At 39.5% G+C, this 22,183-nt stretch overlaps 1 protein-coding gene across 1 annotated transcript in view; it reads left to right on the forward strand.

Annotated features, from left to right (window-relative positions):
- The window catches only part of LOC143208435 (synaptic vesicle membrane protein VAT-1 homolog-like), a 55,251-nt gene that overhangs the window by 25,815 nt on the left and 7,253 nt on the right, over positions 1–22,183 (forward strand). The window contains exons 2-3 of the mRNA XM_076422908.1: positions 9,677–9,806; positions 16,371–16,586. Of these exons, the coding sequence (XP_076279023.1) occupies positions 9,677–9,806; positions 16,371–16,586 (346 nt within the window). The remainder of the gene's footprint in view (positions 1–9,676; positions 9,807–16,370; positions 16,587–22,183) is intronic.

Genomic DNA, 22,183 nt, shown 5'->3' on the forward strand with positions numbered 1-22,183 from the left:
CAATACGCTTCAATAATCTCTCGTCAATCTAGCTATCAACGAGGTGGCGATTTTCACGTTAGGTGTTTATTTTTTAAAGCAATGGTTTTCAATACAGATGTGGCGTTTCTTGCCTTGACTTTGGCAGTGTGTGAAATGATATAACCAAAGAAGGAAAGAAGTTGACACTGGTCAAAAGAATGGTACATACATACAACCTGAGAAGACGTTTTACTCATGAACATTTGCTGAACTTTCTGCGAGTCACAGAACCCCAGAGGATTACAAAAATTTCCTCAGAATGGATGAAGCGGGCCTTGATAATCTATTGGAGCTAATTAGGCCCAAAATTTGTGAAATTTGTTTCTTGCTTTGGTTAAAATAATCTTTCGATTTCACTTTCCACAGCACTGGGCAATCGCGGTGTAACGTAATAGGCATAGTAGTAAATTCTCGTTCCGCGTCGGAATCGTCTATAATCTGTGCGCTAGAGCCATTTTGCCTGTACGCGATGCGATATAGTGAAAGATTTCTCGCGTATGCGCGGCGATTTCAGCCTCGGTAAAGTAAGATTTTTGATAAAATGGATTACCTTGAGCACCACGCAGAATTTAAAAAAATTGGTATGATTTGATTCCGAAAAATGAATGTGTATAGAGGAGAGTCGTGCAGTGTACTGACCGCTCTAAGTTTTCTTGTTATTAAATGTACTAGAATCGGTAAAAATTGAAATTAAAAAAAAAAGGAATTTTTGTAACACAAAGGGAACTTAATAAAAGGCGAGAAATTAATTTTGTGAAATTTAATAATTAGTATTCATTATTTGTAAGAATAAAGATATTAGAATTTGAAGGAAACAAAGAATTGTCGTCCAGTACCGACCAATTACGTATTTAGTAGATTTTTCAGTCTAAATCATTAATAATGTTAAAAAAAGACATTTAGATGTTAGAATACGCATTTTTATTCAAATTTTATTTATAAAAATAATAAAATAATTATATATTTTTATATATTATTTTTTTAGTTTACTAAATGACGTCTAAAAAATATTTTGAAAAAATGCATTTGGTCGGAATTGCGAAAAAAATAGTAAAAATTGATTTTTACTACTTTTTTAGGTGGCCCAATAACGAAAATTTAAAAGATGTGTTTGGTCAACTTGTATAAATTACATTCGCTCCGAAAATTTCATTGCAATTGGTCAATTGGTTTACGATTTATAAACTATCAAAAGTGGTAAAAATTGCAATTTTTGAAGATTTTCGGCCTTTTTACCACTTTTGATCATTTATAACTCGTAAACCAATTAACCAATTTCAATGAAATTTTCAGAGCGTATATAATTTATACGAGTTGAGACCAAACACTCTTTCAAATTTTCGTTATTGGCTCAGCTAAAAAAGTAGTAAAAAACAATTTGTACTATTTTTTTCCGCAATTCCGACCAAATGGATTTTTCAAAAAATATTTTTTAGACGTCATTTACTAAACTAATTCTTCTAGCCTTACAGAAAAATTGAAGTCGTTTGGTCCATTTGTTGCGACGGCAACACCGAAGGTCGAGCGTACCGTACCGTTCCTCCAAGCGACAAAGGGACATATGTACCTGAAAGGGAGATTTTTAACCAGAAAAAACACGTTCGAATCAGCTGCGAACCGACCGAGTAAATGAGTTTATGACCACCGCAATTCGACAATCTCGACCCCGACAGATGGACAACACTTGCGACCGAAACGACAAACGGAAATGCTATCATAAATAACGCCATTGACGAACGAAGACAATACCGAGAAATGTACTGACAGTTTCCCACTCTCATCAACGTAAAAACTCATCCCAATACACCTACGTTCAATCACGAAACGCTACATTTTCCCACCTAAATCCAAAATCATCCAATCAGGAAAAAACCAAACTGACGATAGACAGGACACGACTAGACAGACTCGGAACAAATCTAAAACGCAGACGGACGAGACGCACTCTCCGAAAGAACAGATACATCGCGAACCATTATACGTGTAGTATAAATAATAAAGTGTATATAGTGAACACAGTTTCGCATTTACTCTACACCCAAGGTGCTCAATATCACCTACACCATTCATAAAAAAGTTATTCTGATTTAAAGTGTGTTGAATCAGTTATGCTCCTCACTGGATGTATTGTCAAGACAATATGCCCTCTTAATGCGCCTCGTCGATATCATATTGGTGGGCGTATTGACAATATTATTGAACGTCTAGAGGGGCCGCCCAACACGTAACAAGCAAAAAGATCGATCTGTTTGGAATTTCGACTTACGCCACTTTCATAATCACCGGCACATTTGTCGTAGCGAAAGATCTTCTTCGATCGCTTCGAACCTTCAGGTTTTGTCCAGCTAGGAAGCTCGTTTTGATCATTGTGAGTGATGTGGAATGAACAGCACGCGAAACAAGCGTCGAAGAAAGAAGTACATATATAACGCGAGTTTAATGTTCCGCGGCAGGCTTGCTGGGCTTCCGGTGCGGATTGAGCCGAAGGAGTCTGCGAACGATGATTCATTCGTTATACATACATGCAGATAGTAGATGTTGATTGCACCGTGTACCCTAATAATTCTTGTCGCCTGAGAACGGCAAGAAACTTGTAGAGCTCCGAGTGTATCATCATATTTATAGTCGATGCTTCTTGCTCTAGTATACAGTGAGCAATGCTCTATAACCCCAATGTAGAGCAAAGCGTTAGCCTTTTTGCAATTTGTAGAGGAACAAATTCTTAGAGACACTTGCATGATGAGCAGACTTCGTGGTGCGATTAGACTGCGGATCATTGTGCAACAGATATGGGAAGAATATTTTTCAATGAATTCCACCGATTTTATAGAAATGGCCGTCACTGTGCAACGGCGAACAAAATTTTCTAGCCGGATCTACTCGTCAGGGTACAACAATAAAAGCTATACAGCTACTCGAATTAATCAAATTTATAGATGCTTTCGGCGCTACCGTTTTCGATCAATTACTGTATATATACTTGTAACAAATTGTTGAAACTATTAGTAATTGATCGAAACGGTAGCGCCGAAAGCATCTATAAATTTGATAGTCAACATTTACGATCGATATTCGGACGCTCTAAAAAAGACGATAACCTTTTTAATATTGTACTATACGGTTTGACCTTTGTTGGGAAGCAATTAGTTTACTACAGGATGTGAAAAGAAATTTTGTCAAAAATTGTAATTGTTCGGAATTGCAGAGAAAGTACTAAAAGTTGCATTTTACAACTTTTTTTATGTGGACCTATATTGAAAATTTAAAAAATACGTTTTGTAGCTCTTTGTGAATTAAACATATTCTGAACATTTCGTCAAGATCGGTCGACGTTGCAATGAGCTACAAACGTTCTACAATCTAAGAATTCTTACATCTTTCCATGCCTGTCGTTTTGTTCCCGCAACAACCGATTTCGATGAAACTTTCACAGTGCATATAATTGATACAGACCTACAAAACGTACTTTTTAAATTTTCAATGCAGGTCCACGTAAAAAAGTTTTAAAATGCAACTTTCAGTATTTTTTCGACAATTCCGATCAATTGCTATTTAAAAAAAAAAATTTCACATCTTTTAGTAAACTAATTGATCTAGCTTCCCAAAAAAGTTCCAATCTTATAGTACAAATATTGAAAAAGTTATACATGGCATGAAGAATGCTCTTATTCCTGCTATGTCCGGGTGCGTTCATCGGGTTCATAAAAAATCCACATAGGTTCATCAGACGCATCAAGCGTCGGGGTGTAATGCCTGGCGCGCGCGCGTGGACGCAAAAAAGAAAAAAAGGAAACACGCGAATCGATGTCGATTAAATATTCGTGAGCGCGCTCGTGGCCGTTCCGTTTTTTCCAGGAAGATATAAACGTCGGTGTCGAAGTAAGGAAGCTTTGATAAACCGTTTCACGGTCGGTACGTGGCAGCTATGGGTTCGCGTGCGACGCCAGGCGTCGGTCTAGGCGTCGTGGCGCCTCGTGGCGTACCCCTCCGTCTGTCAGCCGGTGCCTGCGACGGGTACTTAGGGTAGCAGCCTCGAAGGTAACCGCACACGTGTATTTATACGCGAAGCGAAACGCCAAGCGTCTTCTCCTCCGCTTTGCTGTTACACGCATCCTATACGTACAGGGTGAGTCTCGTAACATGACGACACGTTCAACCAACTCGTAAGTTATTGGTTGCACGAAGAAATTTTTCAAATAAATGCTGTATCGTTCCCTAGGGTACATACAATAGTCTGTTCTTTGTTATCGAGAGACGAGGGACACCTTCAGTTCTTCAAATTTTTTCTCGAATTTCAAGATACATACAGTGGTATTTACCTCGGTATACGTCTGCTTTGGAGTACGTCCAATTACGTCCTGTTTGGACGTGACAAATTTTGCTCGGCATACGACATAAATATTTTCTGTACATTTTGCGTCATTTTAAAATAATTATCTCAGAGAAAAATTAAATTAATAATCAATTACATTCGGAGTTGATGTATTATTAACTGACTGATCATTAGACTGCGGATCTTTATGCAAAATAAAAAATGTTTACATTGATTTCTAGACACAGGAGCCAAAAAGAAAATTCTTTTTTCTTTTAATTATCTTATTAAGCTGAAATTCATACACTGATGTCCTTGAATCTTCGTAATTCGTCCACTGCTTTAAATTGCACGTGTCCATTTTTGTTATAAATGCATAAAAAATCCGCAGTCTACTAATCATACAAGTAAGGACAGTCAAACCAGCTGAGCCTAGTGAAAAGCGACAGAAGACGGAAAAAGAAAAAGCACCAGAATGTCAGGTTTTATTGCAGGGGGACTCTTCTTCCACAGAATAGAAAATCGTTTAAATTTAAAAATCTATAATAAAATCTGACTTTTTATTTGTGTGTTTAAACAGTGTTTAAATTATTTTACAACCCCATTAATGTAGATGTAATATCAGTAGGAGTTTTTGTTTACATGAGAACGGACTAATCATTTTTACATCGCTTCTTATGGGAAAGTTGGTTTGGTATACGTCCTATTCTGTACAAGTCCAAACATCAGGAACGGATTAAGGTCGTATACCGAGTTACCAGTGTTACCACTGTATAGAGCTTAAAATAAATAATCCCTAAAATATTTGCAAAAACAGATTCCATTTCAATCGGTGTTCGAAGTTCTGTCCATTACACTGAATGCACTCTCGTAATCGGATTATGAGCGAAGGAGAAACTTTTTCTAGTTTCTTCGGCAGTCGTTGATGGCTCGCGATGAACTTTATTCTCCAATGTTTAAAAAATGAGAGAAGTTTGAGAATATTTCAGTAGTTAGTTGAACGTGTCTTCATGTTACGAGACTCACCCTGTATGTATACTCGCACGCACAGAAAACCGTTCTATTTCAGCCCCCTGGTTTCAGAACCGGCAGGCTCACGCACGTCGCACTCACGTGCGCGTATTCACGCGTGACTACCCGTGCTTTCCTTCGGGGTGAACCGGAACCGTGAAAATCTGCCGCTCCTGCCACACACCAGCTCTTTCTTTCTTCTTCAAGACACGCGCTCTATTTTCGTCTTTTACGATAAGCGTTCGTAACACTTTCGCCGGAATCTGAGGGAACCCCAATGGCTAAAATTGGAAGGGACATTCCTTTTTTGTGCCCTTACGGGTCCTAACAGGAAATACGATGAGAGATCTCCTTCCGCTAGATTCCTTCTGTGGATGATTGAATTGTTTGGAGATGATGCACTGCGCTGCGGGGTTCTATTAGGTGGTTCGGTTCGAAAGGATTGATTTCACAATGCAAAATGAATTGTTTCAATCAAGAAATACTATTATCATCTACAGGATTATTATAGAGTACATATTAGTACATCATTGTCTGTGCTGTTTTTGAAAATATGAAGAATCTTTGTTCACCAAAGTTTTCAGTGTAACGAAGACTACAATATGGCAATAATAATTTCTTTTCTGTAGAGTTTCGGAGATTTCAAGATCACCCTAGTATTTTAGATAGAGACATACACTACTGTGCAAAAGAAAGAAGCACCTAGTACATAATTATAAGATATAATGTATTGTGCGGGTGTTTATTAGAGGTGTGCGAGCCGGTACGGGAATTCCGAACATTTTCGGGAATCCCGTGGATGTGTTCGGGATCTCTTAAAATGCTGGGATTCGAAACCGTGTCTTGTTTTCTTGAATATGACACCATAGTGTTTAATTTATCTAAATAAAACATCAAGTTTCATTTTACTTGACAATTTATAACTAGACAGCGGGTGTTTATGCAAATGCTTATTTTTATAGAAAGTAGGTAAACTTATGGGACTTGGACAGAAATTTACGTTGTTAAAACTTAACCAAACTCTATATGCATCCACTACTGAAGGACCAAACGAAATTAATACAAGATATTGGAAAAAATACACATATGCACCAATTACGTTCTGTGATCTTGAAAGGACAATTCCAGTGTACAAATTAATCTTCAGCGAGAAAAGACATCAACTTACGATTGGTACTTCGTGCAACTTACGTTGACAATATGGAAAAAATTATAGTTACATATTGTAATGCAAATTACAGCAAACAATAAATGAAAATACAGTATACATTGTACAATAATTAAAAACTAAGATATAGTATGTACTTACATAGTTTTATTTTAAATTCTCGTGTAAAAAAATTAATTTCTCTACATTTGTTGCCAATAGCTTGGTTCTTTTGATGGTAACAATATTTCCAGTTGTTGAAAATAGCCTTTCGCTAGTTGTTTGTGTACTTGGTATAGCGATGTAACGTTTTGCAGCAACTAATAATATAGGATATCTTTTTGAATTTTCCCCTTCCACCATGTTATAATATTCTCAGAGATCCCGAACACATTCACGGGAATTCCCGTATCGTCTCGCACACCTCTAGTGTTTATGCAATTTTCAATTTTTGTAAACAAATTTTAAGAAAATGGAATAGTACAAGAGAATCTTATTTTCCGTGGTAGTAGCCTTTTTAGATCTGAAATGAATTAAAATCATACTAAATTCAGCCATATTTTATATCCTAGCATTGTTTGAAAATTTTTTAAAAGCCATAACTGCATAAACATCCTCAGTCTAATCTAATATCTTACATAATAATATCTTTATGAAGAAATTGTATTGTACAATGATTGATTTATCGTCAGAGCTATTCAATTATAAACAGCGGAATTCTTTTTCAAAACTTACTATGTTCTTCTTTGATTTTTTACGCTTTTCTATTAAATATGGCCGCAGTGTATATTTTTCTATGCTCTATACTCTATTCTATGGAGCTCGTCATCCTTTATAAAAAAAGAAGTATTAACCTATGTATGCCGAAAAGTTAATATAATTTAAAGAGATATTTCAAATTTAATTCTGTCGATTTCTGTAGATTCATGTCATGTTTTCGTGTTGATCAATAAACGCGAAAAGAATGCGAAGCTTGATCGATAACACTTGTCGAGTTTCTCACCAAAAATTCGCGCACCCCAAGGTCGATGCGTACTTCGCTCGACAACGTTTTCCATTCTAAAAATCGTAGAACACATTTGAGGTCGACTGAGTACACTGGTGTCTATTTACACACAAAAAATTGCTTTGATACCTTTGAAACAATTTCAAACACTGGGTACTTTTGTTAACGCAACGTATGTTCGCGATTTTCAATTTTACCATCTCAATTTTCTCGTAAATGCATAAAATCCGCGGTCTAGTAATGGCTACCATCAATGGTCCAGTGATTAACAGTGACTATGCTCGAGATCGAGGTATCTTTCCAGCAGATATTTATCGTAACGACGTGACCGTGCGATCAGTCTTGTACGATGCGCATACCGGTGACTATACATAGTAGTCAGCGGTAGGTAATCGTATACAGACGACTATGTATACATATATCGAACAGTAATTTGAACCTAATGACTGTATTCGATATGAACTCGTTAAAGATGATCGTACTGAACAGTGATCCGATGTTCCTCACTATGTATATATTCGATAATAATTCCTTGTTGGTGATTGCACGGTAATTTGTTGCTAATGATTATATTCGACAATAATCTATTAGCGATGATTCCACTTGACTGACTATACTCGTTGTCACAACTCACAACTATCATAAACAAGCAGACAATTAAGTACCTATAATTTGAAACGGTGGAACGATTCAATCAATTGAAGAATGTCAACTCGTTTCTTATAACTAGACTGCGGATTTTATGCATTTTTGATAAAAATGGCTACGCACAATTTAAAGCAGTGGTCATATTAAACAAATTCTAAGACATCAGTGCATTAGCTTCAATTCAATAAGAGAATTAGAACATGGAAAAATTTTTTATTTGGCATCTGTGTCTTCCAAACAATGCAAACATTTCTTATTTTGCATAAAGATCCGCAGTCTACTTATAACTTAATAAAATTACCAAAAAAAAAAAAAAGAATCAAACACAAACAATTTTTATTTTGCATAAAGTTCCGCAGTCGAGCAGTCAACGGAATGGTAAAATTGCTTGGGCGACTGTCAGCAGACACGCGTTCCGAAAGGATTTAAATAGCTTTGGGTTTCACCGTGATAGGCAAATATATATTGTAAAAACAAATGAATACGTAGAAAAGACAGGCGGTTGTCGAACGAGCAGCGCATATTTCGCGAAGCTTAATTAACCGAATGAAAACTTGTAATGAATACACGGGAACCCCCTAGGGTCACGGTTAATAAATTGGTCTCTGTTTAATAAATTGCCGTTCGTTGATTTGCATAAAGATTCGCGGCTGTACTAATGACCGAAGCAAAGGCCCGAGAATACTTCTGCAATCGTGTTACCGTTTTCCAAACGAATGCGCGTGTTCGGGGGAGCAAGTACATTAAAAACCAGTTTCCAAGGTATCTCTCCATGTACACACAGAGACGCACGGAAACACACACACGGTGGAAAAAGGAGGCATCGATAAGGCCCCATTCACATGACGGGCGCGCGTTCTTTATTCATGATAAGCGACATTGTCGTGCGCGTAATTATCCTGCGGCGCATGGCTCGCCGAGAATTTACTCGTTTGTCGCAACGCATTAAAAAATAATAATCCGGTGTTACGTGGGTGACGCGTTTATCGATCGCGTTTCACGTTTCGCTTGTACGCGCGTCGTACCGTGTGTATCGCGAACTTTCCAGTTCAAGTATTTTCAAGCCATTCAACGCACCACAGTGTGCGGATATCGATGCTTCGACACCGTCATAGTTTCACGATCGAAATAACGAGATACGTCTTCGTGAATATTTTTCAACGTATCGGCCAAATGGATGGATATCAAAACTTTATGGAAATGTTGATCAAACTAAAAAAATATAGAGACATCTCTTTATGAAGGGTTTATGCTGTTATTTACGAGAATAACGCTCTAGTTCAAACACTCTTCGATGAAGATGCAGTAGTCTGAAATAGAATTTTTTCAACACTAAACTGATCATTGTGGATTTTTATAGAAAATAGAAATTGTCTTCGTTCACATTCCAAGAATATTCGATTTACTGTATCGCCAGAGCAGAGAGAGAGAGAGAAAGAAAGAACGAGAAATAGAGAAAGCCGTAAAACGTAAAAGCGCGAGTTATCGATTGCAGTGGTACTTTACACGCACGTGCCTTGTCTTTTTCCAGCGGATTGAGCTTCCAAGATCTGATGGCCAGACAGGGCGCTATCGATTCCCCGCCGAAAACTCCTTTTATTATGGGATCCGAGTGCGCAGGTGACATCGAGCAGGTCGGCGAGGGCGTGGAGAACTTTAAAGTAAGTAAAACGTTCCTGGCTGCCATTCCTCGAACGGAATTTCGCGAGCAGACAAGACGAGACGAGACGAGACATCTCGTCCTCTTATTAACAAATAACTTTTCCGACCTCTCTCCTCTGAAACACGCGACATTAACTAAAACACTCTTAGTCACATTCTCTCGTCACCGTCGATAGATAATTTCCGCTCAACGCCCGACAACTTTTCCATTTAACCATGTTGGAAACTTTTAAGTAGATCGTTTTTGGTAACGGAGGAATCTGCTCCGAAGAACTGTGCTTAGGAACAATGTCGCTTTAACCCTTTGCACTCCGAACTATTTCAATTTTGTTCCCGACAATTCCCAACCATTTTCAGTGTTTCATTTAAATTGTGTTTCGAAAGATAATTCCTGGACGATATTAACCCTTAATAGCCGAGGGGCGACTCAGAGTCACGGCTAAAAATTGCTGTACCATTATTCGCAATATTGTTTACATTATTAAATATGCTGATATCTAATCAATAGACAGCCGATCTTAAAACGAAAATTTTCTACCTGAATTGCAACAATCCGGAGTGAAATAGACATGTATTTTCTTTCTTAATATGTTTAATAGGGTGAAAATAATACAACAGTATTTGAAAATTCTCCTAATGTTTTTACTGTTTTAAAATACACGTACTCATTTTTGTAATAAATGCATAAAATCCGCTGTCTACTAATCAATTACTACACATTTTATAAAATGAAAACAATCATATAGAAGGGAATCATTCTAGGTCGGAAGAAATTATTAATTTTCAAGTTAAAATAGCTCCGACTGCAAAGGGTTGATCGTAAATCATCAATTTTACTAGTTGCATTTAAAGTATAAACTGTTTTATATCACATTTTATTCATTACGCTTGAAGAATTAATGTTAATTGGTAAGTAGACTCAACTGGAAACGTTCTTGGAAAATCGTAATTAAAAATGGTTACCGAGAAAATTCCGGTTTTATTATTAATTTTCTGAGATCCGCGCTTCCGAGAAAGCACTCGGCACGTCTCTTTTTTTCGAGTAGACGATAAGAGGTTGTAATTAAAAACACTGGTTTCCGCTTCCTCAAAGGACGACGATAACGAAAGCTGCTTAGTGCTTGGTTAATAAATCTGAAGACCCTTTGACGGTCTATGAATTCTTCACCGATGACTCGAGAGACCTCGTTATACATAGAGTGTCTCATTCAAATCAGTTCCTCTGGATCGTTTATGGATCGTATCGGAAAATATTGCGAATAAAGATAGAGTCGTTCCAGATGAAATTTTTCACGCGAATAGTTTGAATGTTCCCGAATATATTCAAATAATCGACTGTTTTTCGAGGAACTATTGAAGAGACTATTCGATAGGGAACACCCTGTATAAACAGCATTGGGAAGATTCTGTTAAGTATTAAATATAGCGTCTGAATTTTTCTGTTTGACGTCACAGATGGTACTTGAATGATGGATCCGGCGAACACATTTCCTGTGCGAGCATAAACTCTACAACCAAAAAAATATAGCTAGAATTCTTTCCTCTCCTACGAAGTGATGAATGATAGCGTGGCTGCCACGGGGCAACAAGTTATCAACAACAAAAAGTGTAATGATGTAGTCATTCCGCAGACTGTCTTTAACAAGCATCGAAGTGAGAATATAATCGTTGAACTAAACCCTTGAAATAACTATCGATTTTATATATTATTGCTCTAACATCTGCAGTGAAATAGTTTAAACAAAATTTATTTGGCCGACGCACAGTGAAGTATTTGGCCCGGAAAGCTGGCCAAAACTATTGCAACGTAATATTTATGGTCTATATATGTATCGTTGAATTCGTCTTAAAATTAGCCGCCTTAAAATCATCTTAAAATATTATAATATTATGAGATAAAAAATACATTTAAACATTTAAAAAATCAAAATGACCTTGATTATTTGTCGTAAAAAAGATATTTTCGGAATTTTATGTCTTGCAGTTTGTAGATGTCTGAACACTGTTTAACTTTTGTCCCAAACAGTTTTTTAAACAAAATTGTTTTATCTGTTTTTATTATATGTAAGCTAAAAGAACTTGCGAATGAAATAATGCCATTATATTCTGCAATTAAAAAAAAATGCGTAGGATGAAAACTTTGCAAACAAATTTGTAATTTTCCGGCCAAATACATACTCCACTGTGGGCCGTGCAGATAATAGGACGCAGCATCCCGGGAGTGTCATTTTTACTTAAATTAGCAATAAAATTTCAAGCCGGACGAATCCGGAACCAATTCTTTTTGCACTGTGATCTCAAACCTTTACCAAATGTAACGAGTCGAGAAAAAACATCGGGGTTCATCCGGAAGTATAACAAAACGGTTAGCGAAGTATTACAGGCGAAAATAATGTTTCCAAATTATTGGTTATTTTCAAATATTAATAACTATACTAATTTAGATAATGAAAAACTGAAAGTTGTTCGAAAATGCTGTACATACCTAGCAGAAATATTTCTACAACGAAAACATTTACACGATTTCCCTAAAACACCTGATAATTAATCGGTAATAAGCGAACGATGTTTCAGAAAATGGTTAAGAGCGAAAAATGTGCTATAAAATCTCTTTAACTCTCGATGAAATATGCTGCTTCACACACACACACACATGAATTTTAAAATGAAAGAAGAATGCCGATACATTGTTCCTCAGACATTCAACTACATATCTCGAACAACAAAATTTGTACAGCTTGCGCAAAACTTTTGGCTAGCTTTTTCGTACAAATACCCCACTGTGCGACGGTATGTCATAATTAGACAGCAGATTTATGCATTTATGACAAAAATGAGAAGCTGTAATTTAAAACAGTGAAAACATTAGAAGAATTTAAAAATACTGTTATATTATTTTCCACCTATTAAACGTATAATGTATAATGTTTAACGTATAATGTTTCTAAAGGTTAAAACGGACAGTTCGCAGTGCCGGATTAAGCCCCGTAGCAGAAGTAGCAAATGCTACGGGCCCGCGCCATGCAAAACAGGGCCGCCGCGTGCGGTTTGGCAGGTTGTGCCCCGCACACGGGCGCCGGGCGCTTCATCGCAGTTGCGCCGAAACATGAACGGGCAAGGCGCCTGTCGATGCCAGGGGCACAGATATTTTCGCTAAGAGAAGAAGAAAAGGTCATCCATTGTGTTTGTTTATGATACAAAGCCTAGAGCTCAGTGATAATATTTGCTACGGGCATCGCGCTGGCTTAATCCGGCACTGGCAGTTCGCTGGTTAAATGTTGCAAATTTTCCACGCAACAACACGCAATCGTTTTGCGCGTCGGTAAAACGTTAGACGTGTCCCGCTCGCTGACGAGACCGCGGACAAAATCGATGGGAATGGGGCTGACTCGGAGCAATAACTATCGGCGAGGCAGAGACAACGTTACAGGAGGAAAAAGCACCTCCACTTCGTCGCGATTTGCATCCATTATCATGTCAAACGACTCCTCTCCTCGCGTCTCGTCTGGCCGCTCTTCATTTGCCGTGTTATGAGTGGAGGACGATACTTCCTCTGGAAATTTTCAATATTGATGAACGATAACCGCCGGCGATTGCACTTCGCCGCAGAGTTTCCGTAAACAATTTTTATTAGTAGCTGCTATTTTTGTTCGTTTTCAACGGTGCGAAATTTACGAAATGCATTCCGATTTGAAAAATAGATAACACTTGTTCTTGGAAGAATTAGGAAAATTTGTAGGTCGACCTATCTTGAGTCACGAGCAAAATTAACAAATTTGCGAGAAGCATAAAGCGTTTTGTACCAACTATAAAGATGTATATTGTGTTCTTTGCACCTTGGAATCGCCAACGAAAACCAAATAAAAAGGCAGTTAAGTGCGGCAGAATATGAGATGCAAGAAAATAGGGTAGTTTTGCACCCCTTTCATTCTTGGAGACTTTCATCCGTTGCCGCGCCATTTCTTTTAGTACAATACGTACAATCCTTTAACTACAATAATTAAAACTTTGTCTTGCATAATTTGCTAAAACAGGGGTTCTTAAACTTATGTAGTCCGAGGTCCCGCTCTTGAACAACAATTTTTTTGTGAACCGCATCTCAATCCTAGGCATTTTTATTCTTTATGTAGAATTTTTATTAAATGAGTTATTTATATGATATATAAATACAAAAGCGAAAAGACCCCCGGTAAAGGCTATGCGGAACCACAGGGGTCCGCGGACCACAGTTTAAGAACCTCTGTCCTAAAAGATCACAAAAATTTATATTTATTTCAATGCTTAACCCTTCTGTTTACAAAAGAATAGAATTTGCTTGCGTTCATTTAGTAATTTGAAATGCTCACGACTCATACTGGTTGGTAAGGGGTTAATAAAAATCCAAACTACAGAGCCGAGACAACACCGACGGTCTAAGAGGCTGGCAAATTTTCCGAGATCCGTCGACGCTTCCTTCATCCGTTAACAGAGAGGCTAGATCTTAGAACCACCCTCGGCGAGAGGAGATAATCCCATAAAAGGAGAAATAAACGGACGAGCTGTAGAGAATTGAACGGCCGTTTCAGCGTACGAACGCAACAATGCTAAGAACTCTAGGCAGCCGCGGGGATGAAGGGGGTGGGTTTGTGTCCACCGAGAGCTGGAGAGACGAAAAACTCGAATATTCCATCTCGTCGAGGTTCTTTGCAACCCCCAGCTGTCGGTCGTTTACACGTGCTGCTCAGGATATCTGACCCTTAAGGGGTTGTCACACTTCGGATATCCGGAAATGTGATCTGACGTCACCGATGTCTCCGACAAGGAAACTCACTCGACCCGAAAATTCCGATTCTTGGGGACCTCGTGTACTTACTGCGCGATGGTCTCCCTTCGACGGAAAATCAGGGGTGGAATTAACCCTCCGATATGCTCTCTTTACTTGATTTTATGCTGACAAGGATTGGGGGAAGTTACAAATTTGTATACCATTCGCTCTAGCACACGATTTTACTTGATTTGGCTTTTTGATTTGATGTTTACGGCGAAGTCTCGTAGTCGAATTGCTTTTTTCACCATCGTGCATTATCAACCTTTATACATGCTCATCAGGAATAGCTGTACAGCTGATTGTGGGATAATATTTCGCTCGCTTTTGATTTACAAATTAAATTGGTACATGAAAATACAACCGTATTTCATTCATTTTGTATATTATCCGGACGAGTTTCTCTTATTGTCTGTACTCTCTCTCCGCAAAGAAATAGTTCAACAATCTGAAACGTTGTATTTTAGAAACTAAACAATGATGCAAGGAACTGTATCTTCTCGAATAATCTTTCGTTGTGTAATCAATTTTGAAATGTTAGAGAGTCGGTGTACAGAAATAATACAGCACAAGGCACAATATGCCAGAGTCGGTACAGTGCGCAGAGGTCGTTCCTGAAGGTTGAAAATGATAAATAAATTTCGACGAAGACATTGCAGAATTAGCATCTTCGTTCTCCATAGTAGAATGAACTTAGCAATTGATTGAAAAAATTGCGGATGACTCGCAGAGGTACGGCTAAGAAAACAAGGATTTGCTTTCGGGTAAAAGGGAGGACGGTGGGGGATGAGAAGGGAAATAAAATCGAGCTCGGTGCAATTCCATGGGACTTCTCTTCGACAAAGAGGACGCTGTGAGAAAGAAGAAACGGCTGTATTTCTTTTTCTGCGAGCGTGTGACGACCCCTTAAAACGATCCACCACCCCTCACGACCTTCGCAGACCTTCGCGAATCGCGGAAATGGACCAGCCCGAGGCGGTTTCCCTTCGCAGATACGTCACGGCGTTCTGGAAAAGTACCGTGGGACTCCACCCTCCTGGAAAGATTAGTGGGTGAAAAATTCAAGGCCGGGCTAAACGGGGAATTAGCGTTCCCGAGCTTCGTGGAACCTGTCCGGGAGTGGTTCCCTTGCTATTCGCGAATATGCCGGGGAAAACAGGCTCGAGGCACCCGGCCCCTTTTCATATGCTCCTAGACGACGTCCGAAGTGGGTTTTGCCTATCCGGGGGATGATATCTGAGAGTGTACAGGCTGTTGCGTAATTGATGACGGATAAGGAAGAGCGCTTCGGATGAGTCAGTTGTGTGGAGCTCGACTTGTTTGTCGGAGACATTGTTCTTTGAGGAAGCAAGCCCTAGTCGTTGCCTATACAGGCTTCGCACTTCAAATTAATCCTTTTGTGTTTTTCTACTTTGTTTTCTTAATCTACTTTAACAAAAACATATCCGAACCTGTTTATTGAACAGATTGATAAGTGTAAAGTTATAGTGGAGCAGCGAGGTGAGCTGTGCGGTGAAAAAAAAGAAAAACAAAGAAAATACATATGTACTTTTTCTTTAGTATGTGTCGAAATGTTGTCACGAATGTTGGTTTGTTTTCACCGCGCGCCGCTATCATCGATGCTCGCAGCTCCACTATAAATCCACACTGAGGAAGATGTAGAATGCGAAGAATGTCAGGATTTCTCTGATGGAGGAATCCGGCTCGGAGCGGACTAGATCAATTAATGTAAGGGACACATTCGACTGTTTGCTTTTAGGTGGGCGATCGAGTGGTCGCGTTTCCTGATCACAAAGCGTGGGCGGAGCTCGTTGTCGTGCCGGCGACGTCCGTTTTCGAATTGCCACCCGGCATGAGCTACCTCGATGCATCAGCCATCACTATGAACTACACCGTGGCTTACATCCTGCTGTTCAAGCTGGCCAATCTGGCTCCTGGCAAGAAACTCCTGCTACACAGCGCTGGCGGGGGTGTGGTAAGTTACTCATTCTTTCTCGCTTAACCTTCTTGCAACTGTAACAACGAGCCAGACTCGCGATCTTATTTGGAACTTATAAATTAGTCGGGCCGACTTTCTCAAGGAAGTCAGCTGATACTTTCCAGCCGTACCCGAATCATAGAACAATAAATTCATCGAAGAGATACTAAAAAGATTCTTAACACTAAACCTACCGGCCGCTAAAAGCGTTTAAAATGTTTTTGCTTTCATAAATGACGATTTTCATGTGCAATTTTTATAATAACATGTGCTCGGATAAAGATATTTATCAAATCAACTTGTAATCATTAATTGTGAAATCAAAAACATGAAACCGGTTATTTGACCGGCAGTGGTAGGTTTAGTGTTAAAAGTGGCACGTCCGTGCAATGCTAGTCTGAACAAAATTGCTAAAAGTATTGAGCCAATCTCAGCTCCTCGATGCTTACTTACTCCACGAGTAACACGAAATCCTCCTTAGATCGAGGAATAAACGCGCGACAAGGGGTTCCGCTTAAATTGTCAAATTCGCGGGTGTAATCTGAAATTCGTATCGCGTTTCTTGCACCGGAAATAGAACTACACATGTGGAGGGTTTCCACGATTGGACCGAAATATGCCCTACACGTGTACCGGGTGTTGTTACAGCTAACGTGAATTATCGTTGTCCCCATTTGGGGATCATGGGTGCTTAACACCACCGCTTTTGTTCCGATACTTCTCACGTTTCTGGAGATTATGGTGTCCCAGCGCCATTTACTTTTCGTACAGGATCTCGCACTACGGACGGAAATGACACACGTTCGGAGAAAAAGAATAGAATTACTTCATCGGAAGTTTCGATTTCAGGAAAATCAATTTGGAGAATTGATCAAGTGTACATTAACGAGTATGAGACAGAAAATATCGAAACATTTTGTACATTTGATATTTAAAAGAATATTTAAAAAGTGTACAGTATTGACGGTCAGGTTTTAAAAATTTGTCAAGGTCTATATAGTGAATATCTGCTGAATAGAGACAAGTGCCTCTTGCTACATAATTGTGGTACGAGTAGTAGCTAACGACATAGTAGCCTGTAGAGTCGAGAGACCACAAGGGGAGGTTTAGGTCAACAAAACGTTGTCATGACAGCGAGAAAGTGACACATTCGGTACTGTACGAGGCAGTATCCATTAACGTCAGCTTTGATCAGTTGCCAGAGCCCTCCTATAGATTAGTTCGCCGTTCAAACCTGGTTAGAAAATTGTTGAGCTCGCAAAGATCATTAAAGAAGAGAAGTATTAATTAAAATCGTTTCTTAATCGGACTAAGTTAAAGCTTCCAACGAGAAGGTTCGTTTAATTATTGAACCCCGACCAAGTCGAACCAGATTTTGAAAAGTTGGTCGATCAGATTAACGCGGAAGTGTGCTGCCGTATCAAAAAATCTATTGTCGCCAGTGTAAGAATATCATACTACGTCTCACGTCTGTTGAAATTGACTCTGTGGAATTTATTGTAAAAACCCGCAGCGTGCGCATGAATATGTTAGTCGGCGTTCCATCGAAGCTGCACGCCAGCGAAAAGCGGAGAGAGAATTTTTGCAAAAGGTCACGGCTTGCACTCTCTCGAAACCCTGAACAAAGAGAACTGCAACGTTCCCCGATCAGCCAACGGAAATACAAGAATGTCCCGCTAACCACATCATTTACCATTTCCTTGATGCCACCCTCCACACCCATCCAGAGTCAACATACACTTCCATCACTCCCTAACTCGGCTTCCGGCCGGCGACACCTTAATTCTGAAACCTTCGCAGCAGTCAAAATGAACTGGCAGCCTTTTGTGCGTGGACCGACGTTTATTACATTCATATGAAGCGTAGGGGATTGAAACACGATAATGCAAGCGCTTTAATACGATGAATACCACGTCGAGTATGTGCGAGTGACGCACCGTTCCTCGAACAGGTTTAGAAACTAATTGAAGACCCTGGTGTACGAAAAGAGTTGAATAAATCCTTTGCAAAATTGTGTAGGGGAAAGCAGCCTAATTTGGAGCGGCTGCTAAATTAAGGATGTTCTGGAGGTACAATGGGAGACAAAAGTACAAGAAATTCGAAATCCATCAATATATTAGCGATGAAAGCCAATGAGTATATTTTGCATTAAAAGAATAGATTAATTTAAAAAGCTTTCGTTTAATTAGTGAATTTCATGTTATATTTATTTTTTAATCCAATTATCTTTTCATATTGTAAAAAATTGTAAGTGACTTTTGCGAATAATTGTACCCTCTGATTGTAGCTATATTCAGTGGTCTACAGTCTACACAGTTGTCGCGTGTAGGCACGACAAATTAGACGTTTTGTAACAGTTTATAATTTTTTGCTCTGTACATAACTGTTTAGTGAATCCTAATAAATTTTTAACATAATTAATTACATAATTTTTACTATATATAAAGAAAAACTGGAGTTTCTAGTTGCGTTTCTTCAAGGCTTAAATAGGGTTCGAAGTGGAATTTTATGAATTCTCCATAAGAAGACGTGTTAAAATGTGGAAACTTTAAGTTGCTATAATTCTTAAACGGTGCAGTGAATCGAACCCAAACTTTGGTAATTGCATTAATTTAGTCAGAATTATATCTTGTCAAATTTTCAAAAATTTTGTTGCGTTTTTATATACCTCCAGAACATCCTTAAGCGCAGAATTGTTCTTCGATTTTCAAAGTTAGTTGTTTCATTTCGATTGTTCCGAGAGAAAATGGTTCCCCGGTTTCTCGCGGTGAAACAAAGCGTATTTTTCGATTTAAATCAGTTCATGAACTTCAATACCGAAAGTTTTTAGTCACTCTGCGAATCGATGGAAAAAGGTAGATGGAAATATAGTTGGTCAACAAGTTTAAGGCGGTGGACTCGTTTCCAGGATTGCCATGGTGCGCGATTCGCCTTCTCATTTCTCAATAATACAAACACGGAGGTTTTCAGTGGTCGAAAACGCTAGATAAAAGATCGATCTAGGGCGCCATCTGCCTCAAAAGTGCTATTTTTTCGTTTACGAGGGGTAATTTGCATTATTCAGCTATTTTCACAGGTACATGCGCAGTTGTATGCTTCCGAATAATGCAAATTACGCTGCCGAGTAGCACCCTAAATCGATCTTTTATCTAGCCTTTTTGACTACTGAAAAACTCCATGTTTGTATTATCGAGAAATGGGAAGGCGAATATCGCACCCTTGCAATCCTGGAAAAAGGAGCCTAGCCCCTCAAGTCGTTTTCAACTATTATGCGTTTATGCATTTATGACAAAAGTGAACAGACAAAATCTCAAACAGTAGAAGAATGAACAGTAAAAATTGAAACTGACAATTATTTATTTTGCATAAAGATCCGCGGTGTGTCTAATCGTTAAATTGCTTACCCCTAATATAGTAGTATAAGTATTAAAGCAGTTTAACTCTCAGCCAGGCTTAGGGTAGATTCGTCTATCTACTGACACTTTGCGGGAACACGGACTACCCTTGCTTATTCCAGACAGCTTTAAACCCGAGTGAGAAATACAGGGACCCGCCTGATTAGGGGTTAAGTAACTGCGAATACTTCCATTGATCTGCGAAAGGCGGGATGAAATTTAAAGATGAGATAGAACTAAAAAGAAATTAGAAGCAGTCTGCGATGAGCAAAATGCCAGAAGAGGAGCAATACAATTTCAAATGTAAGGGAACGTAAGGAAACGTAAAATGCGTATAATTCAGTTAAGTCAAGTCCACTTTGCACTCAGGAGGCGAAAATTGGATAAAATCATTTGTACAGGGGGTGTACAGCACAGGGTATTCTTCGTGCACCTTTTGAAAACGAATAATTCTTTAAAAATTTCACAGAGAGGATCGAATATTTTTCTTAGATGTTAAATATAAAGTACAGATTTAATCCGGATCGACTTCGCGGAAGACGGTTTTCTCGCGAGTGTGAGTCCGAAAATTTTGCACGGGTTCGCGACTGTTTCTGGCGAAATCCGCGGAGAATGGTATCCGGGCACGCGCTTAGCTGCACGGTAAACAACGTGTTGGATAGCAATAGTGTCTGGCCCGGAAGCCGGAGACGCGAAATCGAATTAAGCTGGTCCGTGTGAACGGAGCTTAAGGGCACCGGTACACGTGATCCGGGGGTGGCGGTGACGTTCGGGGGTTGCGTGGTGGGGGATATGGCGATGACTATGGTGGTGGTGCGGTCTCAGACGGGCGCGGCCCGTGACGGTGGTCGATGAGAGAACGAAAGGTTGCCAGGGCAACCCCCACACCCCCATGGCTCTCTCGTGCACACCGGCAGCATCCCCCGTAGATTTTCGTCGTCTCAACTTCCAACTAGGGATGCTCGATTCCGATTCGATTCTTCAGAAGATCGATTCTTTTAAGGGGTTACGCCTGTCTGACATTGTCGAGAAATCAACCCTTTTCTGGAATTCTTTTACAAGCGATAGCTAAGCGAAATACCTACAACTTTCGACTTTATTCAACAATTTTTTCAAACAGAGTGTCCATCATTGTATAATCACTCATATTTTCAGTGTAGAAAATATTCCCTTTAATAAATCTTGTCGTATACAGGGTGTCTCGCGAGATACTGCCACTTTGATTTACGTCACTGTTATTAATCGCAGCGAGAAATGTTTTCTGTATGAAACATTTATTATCTTTCCCATAGAAAACGAATGTACATCTGTAGAAATAATTGTTCCGCACAACGAAAAATTTGGAAGTTATTCGATGTGATCAAGTTAGGTGCCTCGCCCAGTATAATTGATTTATATCACTTCGTAGCAAGTTTCGAAGGAAACACGTTGTACCACAAAGGGTCAAGCTGTTGTATTGAAAATTTTTCAATTAATTCCACCCATTTTAAATGTAGCAACGGCTCAGTGTGCAACGCGGTACAGGTCTGCGGGGGCGATGTAGTTAGCTTCGAGTGTAACCTGTTGAGCCGTATTGATCCCGACGCCTTCCCCTAACCCCCCAGCCCAGCCCAGCCCAGATGCCTTCTTCTTCGTCTTCGACGACGTTCACAGAGAAAACCGAGGGATAGAGAGACGGAGAGAATCATCCCTTCCTGTTTGCAGCGCGCAACGGGATGATTCGCGGGGGTAACTTGTGTGTTCGCGGGGCAGTAACCTTGTCCGTCTCGGTGCACTCGTAATTGCTCAACACCGGAAACAGCCGGGCCCAGTCCGAGCGACTGATTTGTAATTTCTTCGGTAAATTTTAGGGGTGCATTTTTCGGGGAGGGGCACACCTAAGCGCAAACGAGCGAACTGTGTTCGATCGCGCGCGTCCCCAACCCTTCGGAGAGGAAGGGCGAAACGCAGTCACGGCCCCGTGAAATCGCGAGTATTATGGCTCTCGGTTAATCGACCTCCACGCGTTTGTTATCGCCGGCTAGTATCTGGATAAGTCAATCGCGATGTTTGCGACGGTGCTTGCCGAATACGACCCCTCCGAGACTGATGAAGTACAAATGCTTTTCGTGCGTCGTAGAAAATTTTGGGTGTTGACATAAGGGTCAATCACCCTGCAGCATCAACTCGACGAGAAGCACCAGCAACATGATCCTATAA

Source organism: Lasioglossum baleicum, chromosome 4, assembly GCF_051020765.1.
Source record: "Lasioglossum baleicum chromosome 4, iyLasBale1, whole genome shotgun sequence".
Lineage (NCBI taxonomy): Eukaryota > Metazoa > Arthropoda > Insecta > Hymenoptera > Halictidae > Lasioglossum > Lasioglossum baleicum.